Source organism: Carcharhinus amblyrhynchos, chromosome 13, assembly GCF_965287045.1.
Source record: "Carcharhinus amblyrhynchos chromosome 13, sCarAmb.v2.hapA, whole genome shotgun sequence".
In the NCBI taxonomy this organism is placed as follows: Eukaryota; Metazoa; Chordata; class Chondrichthyes; order Carcharhiniformes; family Carcharhinidae; genus Carcharhinus; species Carcharhinus amblyrhynchos.
In genome coordinates, this window is record NC_137336.1 from 74,599,526 (window position 1) to 74,621,107 (window position 21,582).

The 21,582-nt window shown below is 44.6% G+C and overlaps 1 protein-coding gene across 2 annotated transcripts in view; it reads right to left on the bottom strand.

The window, feature by feature from the left end:
- Positions 1–21,582, bottom strand: part of LOC145351990 (NACHT, LRR and PYD domains-containing protein 3-like) — a 97,321-nt gene that overhangs the window by 61,499 nt on the left and 14,240 nt on the right. For both annotated transcript variants that reach the window (XM_080201843.1, XM_080201842.1), the window contains 2 exons: positions 21,239–21,388; positions 1,143–1,231 (listed from right to left, as the gene is read on the bottom strand). In XM_080201843.1, coding sequence (XP_080057969.1) covers positions 1,143–1,197 — 55 coding nt within the window. In that variant the 5' untranslated portion in view covers positions 1,198–1,231; positions 21,239–21,388. The remainder of the gene's footprint in view (positions 1–1,142; positions 1,232–21,238; positions 21,389–21,582) is intronic.

Genomic DNA, 21,582 nt, shown 5'->3' on the forward strand with positions numbered 1-21,582 from the left:
GATAAGCTCATCATCCAGTGCCACATACCTGCAATACTAACTTGGCAACAAAAGTCAGTTAGAATTAATTCAATTGGGATAGAACCTGGGTAGGATTCTTGTTGGTGTATTCTCGATGGGCCGAATAGCCTCCTCCTGCACTGTAAGGATTCTATGATTCCCAGGTCATTGTGACCTCTGATTAAAACTCATTCTATTACCAAGTCTTTGTTTCAGGCTAAAATGGCTCCAAAGGCTCTGAGAATGATCTCAAAATCTGCAGGAGGCACCTCCATTCCCGCTTTATTCTCTGCTATTGGACCTAAAGTATAAAAAATGGAACTTGATGCTTCTACTTCTTAGTACGAAGGCTTGATGCTGCTTGATATGAACTCACAGTTCTGACCTTCCTACAGGTTCTTGATAGATTTAAAAAGTTCAGGGACTGCTCACCAGGTATGCCCATTGTTACCTCTCTCCAGCTAGCCTCCTCCTTTCATCAAGTCGTAAGCATGAGCTGCTATTGAGTTTTCTTTGACAATGTGGTTCTGTTGCTAAAACCATTGCATTTTCTGCATCACCTATTGCTTCTATGTTCTGTCCGAGTATTCTAGCCCTTCTATTACCGGCTAGACTGTAGACATACTCTGACATCTGATAAAAGTACTTGTTTATTAGTACTATGTCTAAACAAATTGCAAAGCAGGCATGGGCATGAGAAAATCTAACATGATGGAGTCATGATATATCATCACCTATGTAATATATTTGTACATCCCATCTGTTAACCCTTTGTATGCTAGCCAACCTGATTGGACAGCAGTTCTCTAGTCCCAGAAGCTGCAGTGGTCACATTTCCCCAAAGCCTAAGTCCTGGAAATCCAGGACCAGGTAGGTGTAGGGATCTGAGGGCGAGGAGGAAAGGTCAGATCCAGGAGGCTGGACTGAGAGGTTGGGGATGTTGATGGGGAGCCTGCAGAGGACAAAAATGCACCTACAGGTGCATAAGTTGCTGATGAAGACCCATGAGGTGGTCATTCACTTCCCTATTTCCACCAGCTCCAATTTGCTCTCTCTTCCGGTGTGAACTTCAGAGTTCTGCTCAAAACTTGCATATTTTAATCAGGACAGAAATCACATTTCCAAATATATTGTGAACCTACCAATGCCCATTCTTAATGCTGTTGAATCTTCTCTCCAGTCCGGACCTTCAGCCATTGTGGTGACAGTTGTTGATCCACCAGAAGAAATTCTTCAGTTATTGGCAATAAAACAAAACAAGACTTACTCCAACTTATAAATCAAACAAAAAGGTTTAATAAAGAAACTTAATTACTCCAATAAGTGAGGCCTCACCATGGGCCATTCCAAGCTCCCCCTAATTTTCCCAACAGATTCTTATCTATACTGAGTCAGCTGGTCAGTAGACCATCACATCATTTTGTCATTGGTTATATAGTTTATTGGGTCAGCTGACCCTTACAGTTTGTTACCATTGGTCACACTACAACAGATCCAATGTTTCACTGGTTACATTTTTCTTTATTTTTCAAAAAAATTTAAGACAACCATCCTCCAGTATTCTGAACAACTTTCTAGTGCCTGCACCCGTTTTACTAAAACAGTCAGATAACTATAAATTTGCACCAACTCAGTTGAGTTTGGAAACATCTTTGTTTTCCAGTATTTGTTTAATGCTGGCCAAATCAATTCTCAGTTTTACTGTTACCCTTTTTGTTGAGTGAATATTGTCCCATAAAGACGGAATGTCCACATAACACTCATTTGGTAATTTCTTTCTCGACGTTGCCATAAAAAAACTAAATCTGTTAATGTGTTAGACAAATAAATTCCCATATCCAACGCCGCCACTAACGCTAGGTTTCAGCTCCCAACGTACTTTTGACTACCCTTTTTACTTTCTTTGCTTCTCAGACCAAGGGGCAACATTTTCCTTTCTCACCTACCAAAAATATCATCAATCTGGCACTGCCAGAATGTCCATCTGGTAGATTGGCATGTGAAGCATCACTAAACACAACTGCATATCTTCCTATTCTCCTAGTGCTGGGAATTCAATTATACATTCCTCTAATTTTAGCTTTCCTGAAGTTTTATTTGCCTGCAAGATCTCTCTTCCTCAGTCATGCCTCAACATATCACTTAGCTCTAGGACAATATAGCTCCCATCTGGTCTTGTATGTGTGGATAGCCAATTTAGCTGTACTACCATGATCCTCAACAATCCTGTTTCTTTTTAGTTGGCCAATTCCTCTTTCTCCATCAACCTCTCTCTGGTGATAGGAATGGGAACAATGCTATTTCGATATCCCTGTTGACTCATCGTTATCCCAGATTTACTTTGTCGGATATCAAGAGACAAGAATATAGGAGGAATGTTTGCAGATGACAGCAAGATTGGTGGCATAGTGGATAGTGAAGAAAGTTATCTCGGATTGCAATGGAATCTTGATCAATTGGACCATTGGAGTGACAAATGGCAGATGGAGTTTAATTTAGATAAATGTGAGGTGATGCACTTTGGTAAACTGAACCAGAGTAGGACTTATTCAGTTAATGGTGGGGTACTGGGGAGAGTTACAGAACACAGATCTAGGGGTACATGTTCAGAGCTCCTTGAAAGTGGAGTCACAGGTGGACAGAGTAGTGAAGGTGACATTCAGCATGCTTGGTTTCATTGGTCAGAACTTTGAATACAGGAGTTGGGACATCTTGTTGAAGTTGTACAAAACATTGGTAAGACCACACTTGGGATACTGTGTACATTTCTGGTCACCCTATTATAGAAGGGATATTATTAAACTAGAAGGAGTGCAGAAGAGATTTACCAGCATGCTATTGGGACTCGATGGTTTGAGTTATAAGGAGAGGCTAGATAGACTGGGACTTTTTCCTCTGGATCGTAGAAGGCTGACGGGGATCTTACAGAGGTCTATAAAATAATGAAGAGCACAGATCAGCTAGATAGTCAATATATTTTCCCAAAAGTAGGGGAGTCTAAAACTAAAGAGCATAGGTTTAAGGCGAAAGGGGAGAGATACAAAAGTGTCCAGAGCAGCAATTTTTTCACACACAGGATGGTAAGTGTCTGGAACAAGCTGCCAGAGGTAACAGTAGAGGCTGGTACAATTTTGTCTTTTAAAAAGCATTTAGACAGTTACATGGGTACAAAAGTATATGGACCAAATGCAGGCAACTGGCACTAGCTTTGGGACTACAAAAACAGGGCGGCACGGACAAGTTGGGCCAAAGGGCCTGTTTCCATGCTGTAAACCTTATGACTCTAACAAAAAACACCAGCTGCTTGACTCCCTGCTTTAAATTCTTTTACTTCTCAATTATCCTTTTTCCAACTCTTCTGCGCTACCCCATAAGAAATCATCAACATGTGTCACGAAAATTCCAGCTATTTTTCCTTCACATCTCCAGTAGAACGTTGCTAGATATGGTTTTAACTGGACACAGCCAGTCTTCAGCAATACACAAAGTACGGAGAAGTACCACAGGAAACAGAGGGTAGCAGTCGCAGGGTCTTTTTCCGGCTAGAGGTCTGTGACCAGTGGTGTTCCGCAGAGTTCTGTACTGGGACCTCTGCTATTTGTGATATTTATAAGTGATCTGGAAGAAGGTGTAACTGGTGTTATCAGCAAGTTTGCAGATGACACAAAGATGGCTGGACTTGCAGACAGCTATGAACATTGTTGAACAATACAGCAGGATACAGATAGGCTGGAAAATTGGGTGGAGAAATGGCAGATGGAATTTAATCCAGATAAAAGTGAGGTGATGCATTTTGGAAGAAATAACGTAGGGGGGAGCTATACAATAAATGGCAAGGTCATTAAGAGTATAGAAACACAGAGGGACCTAGGTGTGCAAGTCCACAAATCCTTGAAGGTGGCAGCACAGGTGGAGAAGGTGGTGAAGAAGGCATATGGTATGCTTGCTTTTATAGGACAGGGTATAGAGTATAAAAGCTGGAGTCTGATGTTGTAGCTGTATAGAACGCTGGTTAGGCCACATTTGGAGTACTGCATCCAATTCTGATCTCCGCGCTACCAGAAGGACATGGAGGCTTTAGAGAGAGTGCAGAGAAGGTTGACCAGGATGTTGCCTGGTATGGAGGCATTAGCTATGAGGAGAGATTGCGTAGACTGGGGTTGTTCTCCTTGGAAAAACAGAGAATGAGGGGAAACTTGAAGGGTATAGAGAATGAAGGGTATAGATTGGGTGAATAGTGGGAAGCTTTTTCCCAGGTCGGAGGTGACGATCACGAGGGGTCACAGGCTCAAGGTGAGAGGGGCGAGGTATAACTCCGATATCAGAGGAACTCTTTTTTTTTTTTACGCAGAGGGTGGTGGGGCCCTGGAATGCAGGGTGGTGAAGGCAGACACGCTGGCATCATTTAAGAATTACCTGGATAGTCACAGGAGCAGCCTGGGAACGAAGGGATACAAACGAATGATCTAGATGGACCAATGAGTGGCACAGGCTTGGAGGGCCGAAGGGCCTGTTTCCTGTGCTGTACTGTTCTTTGTACCAAAAGGTTGATCCATCACTTAATCCATATACGCATTTGTTCAATCTCCACAATTGCCGGTGTATTATCTGCTTCTCTGGATGGCCTCAAAAAAAACTTTCTTTAAAATGTTTCACCCTGCAGAAATGCTGCTTTGATAGCTATTGATTTATGTGCCCAGTTATTAGATGCTACGATGGCAAAGAAAAAGTGTCCCTTTCCTTGCTGTGGGTGAATCAACCCTAATGTTCTCTCATAAGAACATAACATAAGAACATAAGAAATAGGAGCAGGAGTAGGCCATCTAGCCCTTCGAGCCTGCCCCGCCATTCAATAAGATCATGGCTGATCTGTCGTGGCTCAGTTCCACATTCCCGCCCTCTCCCCATAACCCTTAATCCCCTCGCTTATCAAAAACCCATCAACCCTCGTCTTAAAAATATTTAGCGAGGTAGCCTCCACCACTTCAACGGGCAGAGAATTCCAGAGATTCACCACCCTTTGAGTGAAGAAGTTCCTCCTCAACTCCGTTCTAAACCGCCCCCCCCTTTATCTTGAGGCTGTGCCCCCTAGTCCTACTATCCTTTCTGAGCAGGAAGAGTCTCTCCACCTCTATCCTATCCATCCCATTCATCATTTTATACGTCTCAATGAGATCTCCCCTCATTCTTCTAAACTCTAATGAGTACAAGCCTAATTTATTCAGCCTCTCCTCATAGCTCAATCCCCTCAACTCCGGCATCAGCCTAGTAAACCTCCTCTGCACTCCCTCCAAGGCCAAAATATCCTTGCGTGAGTATGGCGCCCAAAACTGCACACAGTACTCCAGCTGCGGCCTCACCAATGCCCTATACAGCCGCAGCAAGACCTCCCTACTTCTATATTCAATCCCCCTCGCTATGAAGGCCAGCATCCCATTCGCCTTCCTGACCACCTGCTGCACCTGCAAGCTGGGTTTTTGCGACTCATGCACAAGGACCCCGAGGTCCCTCTGCACCGTCGCCTGCTGCAGTTTTTCGCCACGTAAGTAATAATCCTTCCTACCATTATTCCTACCAAAGTGGACCACCTTGCACTTGCCAACATTAAATTCCATTTGCCATTTCCTGGCCCATTCGCCCAGCCTATCTAGATCCTTCTGTAGACGCTCCACACCCTCCACACAATTTGCCGTTCCACCAATCTTGGTGTCATCAGCAAATTTTGACACCCTACACTCGGTTCCCTCCTCCAGATCATCTATATAAAATGGTAAATAGCTGAGGCCCCAGCACCGACCCCTGGGGCACTCCACTAGTCACCATCCGCCAATCCGAATAGCACCCATTGACCCCCACTCTCTGCCTCCTATTTGACAACCAATCCTCTATCCACGCTAACACCCTACCCCCAACTCCATGTCCCCTGACCTTCTGCAATAACCCAAGTATTTCTCATACCCACAGGCTAATAATCTGGCATTTACTTTATACATCCCATCTTGCAAAACTTTCTCTATGCAAACCCATCGATGGGACAAAGGAAGCTGCCCTTCATCTGGTACCTCGTTGTACATCCCAAACGCTTTCCAATTTCTAACTCTTTTTTGGCCTCTCTTATCTCCACAAGCACTATTTTGTTGGCAGCTATCAATACTTGCCCGTCCTGGGGACTTCTACTCCTATTACTATCATGGTTTTGATTCCTAGCCTTCCTCATTAAACTCCAGCCTCTACCGCCATGTCTATTTCTATCATGCTGCTCCTCTCAAACCACTTTCTGTTGAGACAACTTCAGTCACAGAATTGGGACTTTTTTTCTGGGTTCACAACTCTGTCTCATCCTCAGGGTTTAGATCTCGCCTTTTTTTTTGTTTCCAACATTACACCTCATTTTTCCAAACTCCAGCTTTCGCTTTTTGCCTTCACTCTTAGATGTTGAGCCAGTGTTTACACTTACCCAAGGCTTTTCCTACTGTCCCAACAATAGTGGAGTCTCTTCACACGGTTGAATCTTATGGGTATGAATGATACAACTGTGCCTACTTTGGGTAACTGAACCTTTGAAGTAATGTTTCACTCCTTGTCTCACTGTTACTTAGTTGATCATATGATTCCCTCTCATCTACTACTGTTTGATCTTCATAGAACCTCAAGGTACGTGCATGTGACGTACAAGATGCCTCTGGAACTTCTACATCCTGCTCAGATGCTCCAAATTCATAACCAATTCTCACTATTCTCAAAGAGTGGGCTCACAGTCTGGTTACCGTGTTGTAGTGTAATTACTTTGCCATCTGTCCCTTCAATTTTCCTGGGCCCTTTCCACTCTTTTAGGCTCTCTCTTCTATAATAGACCATATCCCCTTTCTCAAAGTATACCCCCGATGGTCTTATGCGATGCCTTAGGGCTCGTATTATCCATTCTGAATATTCAACATTAATAAAGGCCTTTCTCCCTGCATGCATAGCGTTCACGTGTGCCAAAAAAAAAGCTAATACTTGTCCCTTTTAATGCTGGAGAAGCTTCTGTTAATACTGACGGCAACTTTGGATTTCTCCCGTATATGGAGTATAGCCTTCTGACCATCTGTAAAGAGTTTCTCATGTGCACTACTCATGCTAACGCAATCTACAATTTACAGCCCAGTTGATCCGTCAATATTTTATTTACGTCATTTATAACTGTGATTCCTTTCACAGAGGCCATTGCTAAATGTGCTCTCCTGCTGCAGTATGCATTATTACAATGTTTAAATTTTTGCACATCCCTTGAAACTCAACATTTGTGAATTCACCTCACTGACTAAAAAATTTTGACAGTGCCCCCAACCCTGTTCCAATCCAGTGGGTCATAAATTTATTTATCATGGTCTTTTTATCTTTGCTGTAAATCACTATAGATATGGCTATGTCCACGAAGTGCAATTAATAGATGTCTTTGTCCTTATCCCATATCTTTACATCCATTGCCACAACATCATTGAAGTCCAGTGCCAGTGGTAGACTCACAACTGGATCGCAGTGGATAGAGGAGAGCCGGTGGATGTGGTCTTTCTGGATTTTCAGAAGGCGTTTGACAAGGTACCTCACAAGAGGTTATTGCAGAAGGTCAGGGGACATGGAGTTGGGGGTAGGGTGTTAGCGTGGATAGAGGATTGGTTGTCAAATAGGAGGCAGAGAGTGGGGGTCAATGGGTGCTATTCGGATTGGCGGTTGGTGACTAGTGGGGTGCCCCAGGGGTCGGTGCTGGGGCCTCAGCTATTTACCATTTATATAGATGATCTGGAGGAGGGAACCGAGTGCAGGGTGTCGAAATTTGCTGATGACACCAAGATTGGGGGAAAGGCAAATTGTGCGGAGGGTGTGGAGAGTCTGCAGAAGGATCTAGATAGGCTGGGCGAATGGGCCAGGAAATGGCAAATGGAATTTAATGTTGGCAAGTGCAAGGTGGTCCACTTTGGTAGGAAGAATGGTAGGAAGGACTATTACTTACGTGGCGAAAAACTGCAGCAGGCGACGGTGCAGAGGGACCTCGGGGTCCTTGTGCATGAGTCGCAAAAACCCAGCTTGCAGGTGCAGCAGGTGGTCAGGAAGGCGAATGGGATGCTGACCTTCATAGCGAGGGGGATTGAATATAAAAGTAGGGAGGTCTTGCTGCAGCTGTATAGGGCATTGGTGAGGCCGCAGCTGGAGTACTGTGTGCAGTTTTGGGCGCCGCACCTGTGCAAGGATATTTTGGCCCTGGAGGGAGTGCAGAGGAGGTTTACTAGGCTGATACCGGAGTTGAGGGGGTTGAGCTATGAGGAGAGGCTGAATAAACTAGGCTTGTACTCGCTAGAGTTTAGAAGAATGAGGGGAGATCTCATTGAGACGTATATGATGATGAATGGGATGGATAGGATAGAGGTGGAGAGACTCTTCCCGCTCAAAAAAGACAGTAGGACTAGGGGGCACAGCCTCAAGATAAAGGGGAGGCGGTTTAGAACGGAGTTGAGGAGGAACTTCTTCACTCAAAGGGTGGTGAATCTCTGGAATTCTCTGCCCGTTGAAGTGGTGGAGGCTGCCTCGCTAAATATTTTTAAGAAGCGGGTTGATGGGTTTTTGATAAGAGAGGGGATTAAGGGTTATGGGGAGAGGGCGGGAAAGTGGAACTGAGCCACAACAGATCAGCCATGATCTTATTGAATGGCGGGGCAGGCTCGAAGGGCTAGATGGCCTACTCCTGCTCCTATTTCTTATGTTCTCATGGATGTTGGAATCTATATCCTTCTATATTTCTTGCAAATTTCACACTGGGCTGATTCTTGCTCAATGGGATCATTACATTCTTTGTCCAGCACACCTGCATCAGTGCTCTCGGTCTCTCTGGTGTAGGATAAGCAAACTGCTTATGGACTTCCAGAATGATCTCTTTGTCCACTAATGTGTCACGAATCCTTTGGACAATTTTGGTATGCTTAAGAGAAGATCTTGTAAAATGTAGGTCCACAGTCTTCCCAAATACCATGGCTTTATCCTGTTTCAAATCATTTGCATTTTCTTCATCATAGCCCTGCTTAATAACAATGGTCTCACTGACAGCAATCTAATTTACAGGCAACTCTCTCGTCACAGCTGGAGTGGACAGGGCTTGGACTGCATGTTCCCGAAGGCTAAATTCCTGGATTCCAGAGATAAGTAAATTGTGTTTGTCTCAGGGAGGAGATGCAAGACCCAGAGAAAGGCAGGGGGAGAAGGGATTTCAGGATGTTGACAGAGGTCTGGGGGAAGGGCGGACCTTCTGAAGCATAGTGCCTTCAATTTCAAAAAGGGGGGGGGGGCGCGGCTGATGGAGGTGCTTCTGCACACACTTCCTATCCAAAACCCGAATCTGGTTAATTTGCAAGCCACCCCTCTGCTCAGAAACTCCTGCCATCAGTCTGAAAATCGAGGTTGGGAGGGAAGTGGCCTGTAATCAGTTAATACTTGGTCACTTAAAGATTCCAATTGGCTGAAGGGCAGGGCGTACAGGCATCACCCATCTCAGCGTTAAGGCAAATTTGGCAGGAAGGTCATCTGAAAATGTTACGCTCCCCACTACATAAACATGCTAGTTAAGGATCATAAAATTCTGCCCATAATATTAAAGGGGGGGGTTTAAACAAGAACACAATTTCCGTGTTGAACCTGATACAGATCCTTCCTCCCCAATCATAACAGCTGTTAATTCTGGAATCGAACATTTCCTGAGTGCTATAATCAACTTTCCACATCAGGTGTGACACAGGCAGCCGTCCAGTGAAATCAGTGGGTCCCGCTCAACTTCACAACAATTTCCAGATGAGGTGATTCATTTTGCTCAGAAAAGCATGGAAAGACAATATAAAACAAAGGGTACAATTTTAAGGGTGTGCAGGAGCACAAGGGCCTAAGTGTTAAATGCATAAGTCATTGAAGGTAGCACAGGACAAGCTGAGAGCATTTTTAATAAAGCATACAATATCCTAGGCTTTATTAACATGGCCATTAAGTACAAGAGCAGGAGGTTGTGATGAATTTGTATAAGTCACTAGTTTGGACTCAGGTGGAGTATTACGTCCATACCTGGTCACCACACTTTAGGAAGGATGTGAAGGCATAAGACAGTGCAGAAAAGATTAATGAGAATGATTCTGAAAATGAGGAACTTCAGTTATGAAGAGAAATCTCAGAAACGAGGGCCATTTTTCCTTGGAGAAAAGACTCAAAGGTGATTTGGTAGAGATTTTCAAAATAATATGGGATCTGTTCCCACTTGTGAAAGGATTGCAAATAAGACAGCACAGGTTTCAAATAATTATCAAACTAAGCAAAAATGACACAATGAAACTTTTTCACACAGTAAGTGATTAAGTTGTGAAATGCAGTGCCTGAAAGTATGGTGCACACACATTCAATTGAAGCATTCCAAAGGGAATTACGCTGTTATCTGAGAATAAGTAATGCGCAGACTTCCAGGAAAAAGGTGGCAGAATGGCATTAAGAGAGAGTTGCTCATACGGAGGGCTGATACAAACATAATTGTCCAAATGGCGTTCTTTGTAATCTGAAACAACTCTGAGAAGTCTCACAACACCAGGTTAAAGTCCAACAGGTTAATTTGGTAGCATAAGTTTTCACTGTTCCTTCATCACGTGAGTGCTGTTGGAGCAGGGTTCCTTCCAAAAGCCCCTGCTACCAAATAAACCTGTTGGACTTTAACCTGGTGTTGAGAGACTTCTTACTGTGCCCACGCCAGTTCAACACCGGCATCTCCACATCACGAAACAACTCTGCAATTGATGCACAAATCATCGAAGGTCACGAGGCACATTGAGAAAGCAGTTAGTAAGGCTTATGGGATTGAGAGGGAAAATAGAGACAGGATAGACTTTCATAAAGCAATCTGAATTGAAGAACCGTGGCCAGTTCTGGGCATACACCTTGGGAATGATGTGAAAGCATTAAATAGACTACAAAAAAATGGTTCTAGGGATAAGAAACCTGCAGACAGACCTTATACCTTAATTGATGGGGTATAGAATTCGGCAGATACAGATTAATTCATGGCTTTCATAGAAAATTGGATAAATCCCTGAAAAGAAAAAGTCTGCAGTGCTCTGGGGAAAAGGCGAGGATAGCTAGGTTGTTCTTTCAGAGAACCGACACGTCATGAACGGCCTCCTTCTGTGCTATCACCATTCTATGACTCTATGATAATTGTGAATCTATGACAATAACGATTCTATCTTGGATGGCTGTAAAGCTGGAGAAGATTAGTTGTACAGGAGGACCGAGGCTGTGAATGGATTTTAAAATGCAGATGAACGTTTTAAAATTGAAGCGTCACGAAAAAGTCCCACATGGAAGACTGACCCAAAAGGTTAAAGCCCATGGATCCGAGCAAATTGGCAAATTCGATCCAAAATTGGTTTGTAAATAAGAGCAAAGGGTGATAGTGGAAGGTTGCTTTCATGACTCCAAGCCTGTGACAATGGGGATCGATCAATGCTGAGACCTTGCAGTTTGTTATATACATTAGTGGCTTGGGTGTGATTGTTAAAGATATAATTAGTAGATATGCAGATAACACAAAAATTGGTGGTTTTTTTTAAAACTCATTCATGGGACATGGGCATCAGTTGGCCAGCATTTGTTGCCCATCCCAAGTTGCCCTTGGAGGGCAGTTGAGAGTCAATCACATTGCTGTGGCTCTCGAGTCGCATGTAGGCCAGACCAGGTAAGGATGGCAGATTTCCTTCCCTAAAGGACAACAGAGAACCAGATGGATTTTTCCAACAAATCGACAATGGCTTCAAGGTCATTGGTAGATTTTTAATTCTAGATTTTTTTTTAAATTGAATTTAAATCCCACCATCTGTCATGGCAACATTTGAATCCGGGTCCCCAGGACGTTAGCTGAGTTCTTGGATTAATAGTCAAGCGATAATACTATTGTTTCCCCTCACCTATGTGTTCGTAGACACAATAGTCTTAGGCTTCAGACTCATATTTGTCAGCTTGTAAGTTAGGCAGATGAAATTTAATCTTGATAAGTGTGAGGTGATGTATTTTAGGTGGTCTAATTAAGAGAGGATATACATGAATAGTAAGTTCCTCTGGAGTGTTGAGGAACAAAGGGACCTCAGTGCACAAGTCCAAACACAGATCCCTGAAGGTGGCCGCATAGGTAGATACTGTGGTGAAGGTGACAGACGGAATGCTTGCTTTCACAGTGGCAGTGGTTAGCCTGCTGTCTCACAGTGCAAGGGACCCGGATTCAATTCTGGCCTTGGGTAACTGTCTGTGTGGAGTTTGCACATTCTCCCTATGTCTGCACAGGTTTCTTCTGGGTGCTCCAGTTTCCTCCCACAGTTCAAAGACGTGTGGGTTAGGTTGATAGGGGCAATTGACCACGGCCAAAGTATCAGGGAGATTAGCAGTGTAAATATGTGGGGCTATGGAATTAAGACCTGGCTGGGATTGTTGTTGATGCAGGCTCGATGAGCCAAAGGGTCTCCTTCTGCACTGTAAAAATTTTATGATTCTATGATTATCCAGGGCATGGAGTATCGGAGCAGGGAGGTCTTGGTATAAACATAGAAGATAGGAGCAAGCTCTTTGGCTCCACCATTCATCACGGTCACGGTTGATCATCCAACTCAAAAAGTCTAATCTTGCTTTCGCCCCTTTGATCTCATTTGCCCCAAGTGCTATATCAAGCCACCTCTTGAACACTTTCAATATTTTGGTATCAACTACTTCCTGTGGTGATGAATTCCACAGGCTCACTACTTTTTGGGTGAAGAAATGTCTCCTCATCTCCATCCTACTAAGTCTGCCCCAATTCCTCAAACTGTGACCTCTGGTTCTGGGCTTCCCCCACCATCAGGAACATCCTCTTTGCATCTACCCTGCCTAGTCCTGTTAGAATTTTATAAGTCTCTATTATATAACATTGGTTCGGCCACAGATGGAATATTATGAGACGTTCTGGTCACCATATGATCAGAAGAGCATAATTGCACTGGAGAGGGTGCAGAGGAGATTCATCAGGATGTTGCCTGGGATGGAAACAATGCAGAGAGACTGGATAGGCTGGGTTTGTTTTCTCTAGAGCTGAGAAGGGTGAAAGGTAATCTGATAGAGGTATACAAAATCATAAGAGGCATAGTTCAGGGATATCGAAAGAAACTTTTCCCCATGGCAGAGGTGTCTAGACCACAGGGCTTCGATTTCAAGAGGATCTGGGGAAAAAGAAAATCACTTAGATCTGATGGAAATATGGAACATACTGCCTGAGAGGGAAGTGCGGTGGAGGCAGGTACTGTGGAGGCAGGCAGATGGGCGACCGCCAGAATTGGCAGGCAGTCAGTGCAGGAATCCCCTGTGGTCATCCCTCTCTCTAAAAATATACTATTTTGGATACTGTTAGAGGAGATGGGCTGTTAAAGGATATCAGAAGCAGCAGCCAAAGCAGTGGCACCATGGTTGGCTCTGTTGTTAAGCAGGGATGGACAAAGAGGACTAGAGCAATAGTTATAGGGGACTCTGTAGTTAGGGGTACAGATGGCATTTCTGTAGACGTGAAAGACTCTAGGATGGTATGTTGCCTCCTTGGTGCCAGGGTCCAGGATATCTGTGAACAGACAGAAAGCATTCTGAAGGGAGAGGGTGAACAGCCAGCGATCGTGGTACATATTGGTACGAACGACATAGGCAGGAAGAGTGATGAGGTCCTGCAGCAGCAGTCTAGGGATTTAGGTAGAAAGTTAAAAAGCAGGACTCCTAGGGTTGTAATCTCAGGATTACTCCCTGTGCTACGTGCTAGTGAGGCTAGGAGTAGACAGATAGCGCAGCTCAACATGTGGCTAAACAGCTGGCGTAGGAGTGAGGGTTTCAGATATCTGGACCACTGGGGTCTCTTCCAGGGCAGATGGGACCTGTACAAGAAGGACAGGTTGCATCTAAACAGGAGGGGCACCAATATTCTGGCCAGGAGGTTTACTAGTGTCAGAAACAGCAGCAGGCAGGGTGGGATTGCAAATCAGAGAGGATCTAGTGGACTGAAGTGCATTTGTTTCGATGTGAGAAGTGTAACAGGTAAGGCAGATGAACTTAGAGCTTGGATTAGTACTAAAAACCAAGATGTATTTGCCATTACAAAGATTTGATTCAGGGAAGGATAGGATTGGCAGCTTAACAGTTCAGGATACAGATGTTTCAGGTGTGATAGAGGGGGATTTAAAAGGGATGGGGGACTTGCACTACTGGTTAAGGAGAATATCACAGCTGTACTCTGGGAGGACACTTCGGAGGGCTCGTACAGCAAGGCAATTTGGGTAGAGCTCAGAAATAGGAAAGATATAGTCACAGTGTTGGGGGTTTACTATAGGCCACCCAACTGCCAGCAGGGGATTGAGGAACAGATGTGTAGGCAAGTTTTGGCAAGGTGTAAAAGTAACAACACTATTGTGATGGAAGATTTTAATTTCCCCTATATTGACTAGGACTCACTTAGCGCTAGGGGTATGGATGGGGCAGGATTTGTAAGGAGCAACCAGGAGGGCTTCCTGAAACAGTATGTAAATAGTCCAACTAGGGAAAGGGCCATACTGGACCTGATATTGGGAATGAGCACAGTCAGGTGGTCGATGTTTCAGTAGGGAAGCAGTTCGGGAACAGTGATCACAATTCGGTACGCTTTAAAGTGTTGATGGATAAAGATAAGTGTAGTAGTCCTTAAGTTAAGGTGATAAATTGGGGGAAGGCTAATTACAACAATATTAGGCAGGAACTGAAGAATGTAGATTGGGGGCAGATGGTTGAGGGCAAATCAACATTTAGCATGTGGGTGGCTTTCAAGTGTAATTTGATAGGGATTCAGGACCGGCACATTCCTGTAAGAATGGAGGATAAGTGTGACAAGTTTTGGGAACCTTGGATAATGAGAGCCTATCAAAAAGAAAAAGGAAGCATTTGTCAAAGCTTGGTGGTTGGGAAGACACGAAGCAAGTGTAGAATACAAGGAAAGTAGAAAGAAACTTAAGCAAGGACTAAGAAGAGCTAAAAGGGGTCATTAAAAAGCATTGGCCAGCAGAATTAAGGAAAATCTCAAGGCTTTTTATTCTTTACACACAGGGCAGGGTAGGTGTAGGAAAATGCTTTGTTGAAGGGGCGGCGCAGGCTCATTGGGCCGAAGGGCCTGTTTCCCGTGCTGGGTTGTTCTTTGTTCATATAAAGAGGAAGAGGGTAGCCAGGGAGAGGGTAGGCCCACTCAAGGACAAGGGAGGGAATCTATGTGTGGAGCCAGAGGAAAATGGGCGAGGTATTAAATGAGTACTTTGCATCAGTATTCGCCAAAAAGGACGACATGGTGGACGATGAGTCTGGGAAAGGATGTTAGATCGTTTGAGTCATGTTGAGATCAAAAAGGTGGTGGTATTGGAGTTCTTGAGAAACATCAAGGTAGAAAAGTCTCCAGGCCCTGATGGGATAGACCCCAGAATACTGAGACAAGCAAGAGAGGAAATTGCCAGGGCCTTGAGAGAAATCTTTGTATCCTCACTGGCTTTAGGGGAGGTCCCAGAGGATTGAAGAGCCAATGTTGTTCCTTTGTTTAAGAAGGGTAGCAAGAATAATCCAAGTAATTACTGCCAGTGATACTTACATCAGTGGTAGGGAAATTATTGGAGAGGATTCTTTGAGACAGGATTTATTCCCACTTGGAAATAAGTGGACGTATTAGTGAGAGGCAACATGGTTTTGTGAAGGGAAGGTCGTGTCTCACAAACTTGATCAAGTTTTTCAAAGAAGTGACGAAGCTTATTGAGGAGGGCAGGGCAATTGATGTAGTCTACATGGATTTCAGTAAGGCCTTTGACAAGGTCCCTCACAGCAGACTGGTGCAGAAGGTGAAGTCACATGGGATCAGAGGTGAGCTGGCAAGGTGGATACAAAACTGGCTCGATCAAAGACAGAGGGTAGCAGTAGAAGGGTGCATTTCTGAATGGAGGGCTATGACAAGTGGTGTTCCTCAGGGATAAGTGCTGTTTGTAATATATATAAATGATTTGGAGGAAAATGTAACTGGATTGATTAGTAAGTTAGCCATCAACACAAAGGTTGGTGAAATTGAGGATAGTGATGAGGACTATCAGAGGATACAGCAGGATAGAGATCAGTTGAAGACTTGGGCAGAGAGATGGCAGAGGGAGTTTAATCTGGACAGCTGTGAGGCAGTGCATTTTCAAGGGTCTAATACAGATAGGAAATTTGCAGTAAATGACAGATAGGCAAAGGGATCTGGGTGTATGGTTCAGCCTCAGACAGATTGCAGGAACAGTGTGACTGGTAATCACCAGCAATCAATGTAGGTCAGTGATCACAGAGGATTATTACTGAGCTACAACATGGACAATTTTGGATGAAGTTCACAGAGGTTAGAAAATACATGGAGAATAAATTTAAAGGAGAGAGCAACAGCACCTGAGAAATATGGTGTCAATATCATCAACTAATATAAGGGCTGGCAGAAGGCACAGGGGTGGGTGTGGCAGGGAGGTTGTAGAATTGGTTGGTCAGCAGTTTAGTGGGATGATGGCCAAAGTTCAAGAAGTGTATCTCATGGAAAGGGGAGCTCAGGGCAGGATTTGGCAACCTCTCCCGCTTTGGCATAAACTTCCGGTCCATCCAAGTAGGTGGAGATTTGAATTGGCTCACCACATCTGCTGAGGAGAAACCTGCCACAGAAGGGCTGAAAAATCCCAGCTTCACACTGAACGTGAGGAGATATCGGAGAAAAACATGAGAAAGGGGAAAGAGAGACATGCAGTAGAGGTAGCTGATTGGATGGTATCCAGTGGCAAAGGAATCCATTTACACCTCACACTTATCAACGTACAGCACAGGAACACGCCCTTCAGTCCATAACGTCGTGCCAAACATGACACCAAATTAAACTAATACTTTTGCTTGCCCTTGGTCCAATTCATCTATTTCTGGCATTTTTGTTTTAAAATCGAAAAGTGCTTTAAACGTCCTATCATATCTGTCTCCGCTGCCACCCGTTAGTGTGTTTCAGACACCTACGACTCTGTATAAAACTTTTCCCCTTTCACCTTAAGTGCCTGCCTGCCTGCCCCCCCCCCCGACCAATAAAGGCAAGCACGCCATGTGTCTTCTTTATCAGTCTATCTACTTGTGTGGCAACTTTCAGGGAGCTATGGACTTGAATTCCCTATGTACAAGTCCCTATGTACATTAATGCTGTTCAGGATCCTGCCATTAACTGTATACTTACTTTTAACATTTGATCTCCAAAGTGCAGCACCTCACACTTGCCCAGATTAAATTCCAGCTGCCATTTCTCCACCCATATCTGCACCTGATCCACATCCCATTGTATTCTTTGACAACCTTCTACACTATCCACAACTCTTTGTCGCCTGCAAAATATCACAAATAACAGATGTCTGAATATGGATCCCTTGGAACACTACTGGTCACAGACCTCCAGTCAGCAAAACGCCCTCACCACTACTCCCTCACTTCTATGGGCAAGCCAATTCTGAATCCAAGCAGCTAAAACATCATGGATCAAAGCATTTCATTATTGGAGGTGAGGACAGAAGAGATGGGATAAAACATATTTTGCAGTAAAATGAAAACAGCTTAACTTGGAATTTTACGATGATCCTGGAAGGGAGAACAATGTGTAAATATGACTAATGAAATTTCACTGTGAGCAATAAAACAGGAAGAAAACACTCACTAAGTTTAATGCATTTCAGTCTCCAGTATTAAGTTAGGATGTTGATAGGTAATAAGCCTGTGTTCAGTGTTGACTATCTGACAACACTCCATAGCTGAGAGCCAGGGGAGTGGCACAGGTGAGTTGCCCTTTGAGACGGCCAACACAGACAAAGCTGGCCGAATAGCTAAAGTTAAAATTTATTTATTAGTCACAAGTAAGACATACATTAACACTGCAATGAAATTACTGTGACCGAAGCCCTCTCCTGTGTTGAAACCATACTATTCTAGAACAGTATGTAACTAGCCCGACTAGGGGAAGGGCTATACTGGATTTAGTGTTGGGAAACGAGCCGGGGCAGGTGGGTGAGGTAGAGGTAGGCGAACATGTGGCGAACAGTGACCACAAGTCCGTCTACTTTAGGATAAAAATGGAAAGGGACGAGTGCCGTCCGAACGGGAGTGTGCTGAACTGGGGAAAGGCGAGCTATGGCAGGATTAGGAGGGAGCTGCAGCAAACTGATTGGGAGGGACTGTTAGCTGGCAAGTCCATGGTTGGCAAGTGGGAGGCTTTTAGGGACAAAATGTAATGGTTGCAGGGGAGGTATGTTCCGGTTAAGCGAAAGGATGAGAAAGGTAGGATTAGAGAGCCGTGGATTACGGGGGATATTGAAGACTTGGTCAGGAAGAAGAGGGAGGCGTATGTTAGGTCAAAACAAATGGGTACGGAGAGTGCGCTGGAGGAATATAGAGAGAGTAGGAGGGAGCTAAAAAGGGGAATTAGAAGGGCGAAGAGAGGGCATGAGATGGCTTTGGCTGGTAGGATTAAGGAAAATCCAAAGGCATTTTATTCCTATATTAGAGGCAAGAGAGTAGTTAGAGGGAAAATTGGTCCTCTTAGGGACAAGAGTGGAGAGTTGTGTATTGAGTCGGAGGGAATGGGGGAGCTCCTGAACGAATACTTTGCGTCGGTATTCACGAAGGAGAGGGGTTCGGAATCGTGCGGTCTCTTGGAGGGAGCGGAGGTTCAGTTGCAGGATATAGTTATTACGAGAGAGGAAGTGCTAGGGCTTTTAGGTAGCGTAAGGACGGATAAAGCTCCGGGGCCTGATGGTATTTATCCCAGGCTGCTTAGGGAGGCGAAAGATGAAATTGCTGGGCCTCTGGCGCAAATCTTTGTCTCTTCTTTGGACACAGGTGAGGTCCCAGAAGACTGGAGGGTAGCAAATGTGGTCCCGTTGTTCAAAAAAGGTAGTAGGGATAACCCTGGGAATTATAGACCGGTGAGTTTGATGTCGGTGGTAGGGAAGTTAATGGAAAAAATACTTAGGGGTAGGATGTATGAGCATTTGGAGCGTTGCGATCTGATTAGGGATACGCAACATGGCTTTGTTAGAGGGAGGTCTTGCCTTACGAATCTGGTGGAATTCTTTGAGGAGGTGACAAAAACGGTTGACGATGGGAGAGCCGTTGATGTCATCTATATGGATTTCAGTAAGGCGTTTGACAAAGTCCCTCACGGTAGGCTGGTAGAAAAGGTTAAGGCGCATGGGATACAAGGACAGGTAGCTAGGTGGATTGAGAACTGGCTGGGAAATAGGAGACAGAGGGTAGTTGTGGAGGGGACCTTGTCGGGCTGGAGGCCAGTGACCAGTGGTGTGCCGCAGGGCTCAGTACTGGGACCTCTCCTCTTTGTAGTCTACATAAATGACTTGGAAGAGGGCGTAGGTGGTGTGATCAGCAAGTTTGCTGATGACACCAAGATGGCAGGGTTGGCGGGTACTGAAGTGGATTGTCAGGTGATACAACAGGATATAGATAGGTTGGTGCAGTGGGCAGATAGGTGGCAGATGGCATTTAATCCTGACAAATGCGAGGTGATGCATTTTGGACGGAATAATGCAGAGAGGAGCTATGTGATAAAAGGTAGGCCGATTAGGAGTATAGACATACAGAGGGACCTGGGAGTGCAGGTTCACAAATCCATGAAGGTTGCGTCACAAGTGGAGAAGGTTGTTAGGAAGGCTTATGGGATGTTAGCCTTTATAGGAAGGGGCATAGAGTATAAAAGCTGCCGTCTAATGCTTCAGTTGTATAGAACGTTGGTTAGACCGCATTTGGAGTACTGCGTCCAGTTCTGGTCACCTTACTACCGGAAGGACGTGGAGTCTCTGGAAAGGGTGCAGAGGAGGTTTACCAGGATGTTGCCTGGCATGGGGGGACTGGGTTACGAGGAGAGGTTGAAGAAACTGGGACTATTCTCCTTGGAAAGACGGAGATTGAGAGGGGACATGATAGAAGTATATAAGATACTGAAGGGAATAGATAGAGTTAATAGTGAGAGACTGCTCCCTAGACTGGGTACGAACACGAGAGGTCATCATTTAAGGGTGAGGGGGAGAGGTATAATTTGGAGGTGAGAAGAAGGTTCTTTACGCAGAGAGTTGTGGGGGTCTGGAACGCGCTACCGAGTAGGGTGGTGGAGGCAGGAACGTTGGCCTCATTTAAGATGCAGTTAGATAGGCACATGAGTGAAACGAGAATGGAGGGATATGGTAGGGGCTATTAAATAGGGTTAAACCTCAGGAGACACCGGAAAGGCAGGCTGTAAGATTAATATTTTTGTCTTTATTCCACAGGTGGAGGTCCACCTCGTGTCAAACGAGGGGCATGCACACGGCGGGTCGTGCGTGGGCTGCTCTTGGAAGTTCCAGGAGTGGCCTAGTACTTCATGTCGGTGTGTGTGCTTGATCCTGGACCGGTAGACGGGCGCCGCAACAGCTCAGTGACTAGCACTGCTGGCTGTGCAGACACATGGATTTGGGCCTGTGTCTGTGGGAGTTTGCGCATTCTCCCTGTGGTTGCGTGGGTTTCCTCCGGGCGCTCCGGTTTCCTCCCACACCCCAAAGATGTGCTCTTAGGCTAATCGGTTTTTACCAAATTGACACTATTTCTTCCCTGAATCTGACTGAGTAGGGTTCCATTCGTAGACATGCAGGGTAGAATAGGTGTAGGGTGTTGTGGTGGCGTGGGCTCGTTGGGCCGAAGGGCCTGTTTCCCGTGCTGGGTTGCTCTTTGTTCTTTCCACAATTCTGTAACTGCTGGTCAGAGGCAGTGCAGATCTTTGAGGTTCACCTCTGCATTGTATTCAGTGAATTACAGAGAATAGTTTCTCCGTTTAATCCCCATTTGATTTGTCATCACATTTCAGAATACTGAGATCTGGTGAAGTCAGTGAGAGTTCAGATACACATAATAAAGAAACACGTGTCAGTGAATTAGTGCTGCCCTAGATTGGAGTCAATTACCTCACTTCAAAGTATACGCTTTGTGTATTCATTTGTGACTGTCTGGTTTAAGGTAGAACTGATCTAACTTCATATCAGAATCTCTCAGTTTGAGTCTGAACATTTCCTGCCTCATCTTGTAACCTCTGTGTACCGTCTACAGGACCAGTTCTATCATAGTAAATTAGATTTTCTCTTACCTTTCTTCCCACTCAATCCATGGAAACGCTTTGAATCAGAAGGGTTCTGGTTGAGATTCTCATAATCCTGATCTGGTTCATATGTTGCTGTTTCCCAGGTTACAATCCCAGCTGTATCCATTCCCATTACTCCATCATTTATTGTTAGATCTAATAGCATGGTAGAAAAGGTGACAAATATTCACAGAAAATTACAGTCATAACAAACACATCCCTTCTGTCCATTTATTCATTGCTGTTTCCTTCCTTTTGCCCCACTCTGTCTTATGCCCATTCTCTCCCAACAACAAAACCACTCAGTTCCCAACAAACTCAATCCCATTTTCTAAATTAGTTTACCTCAC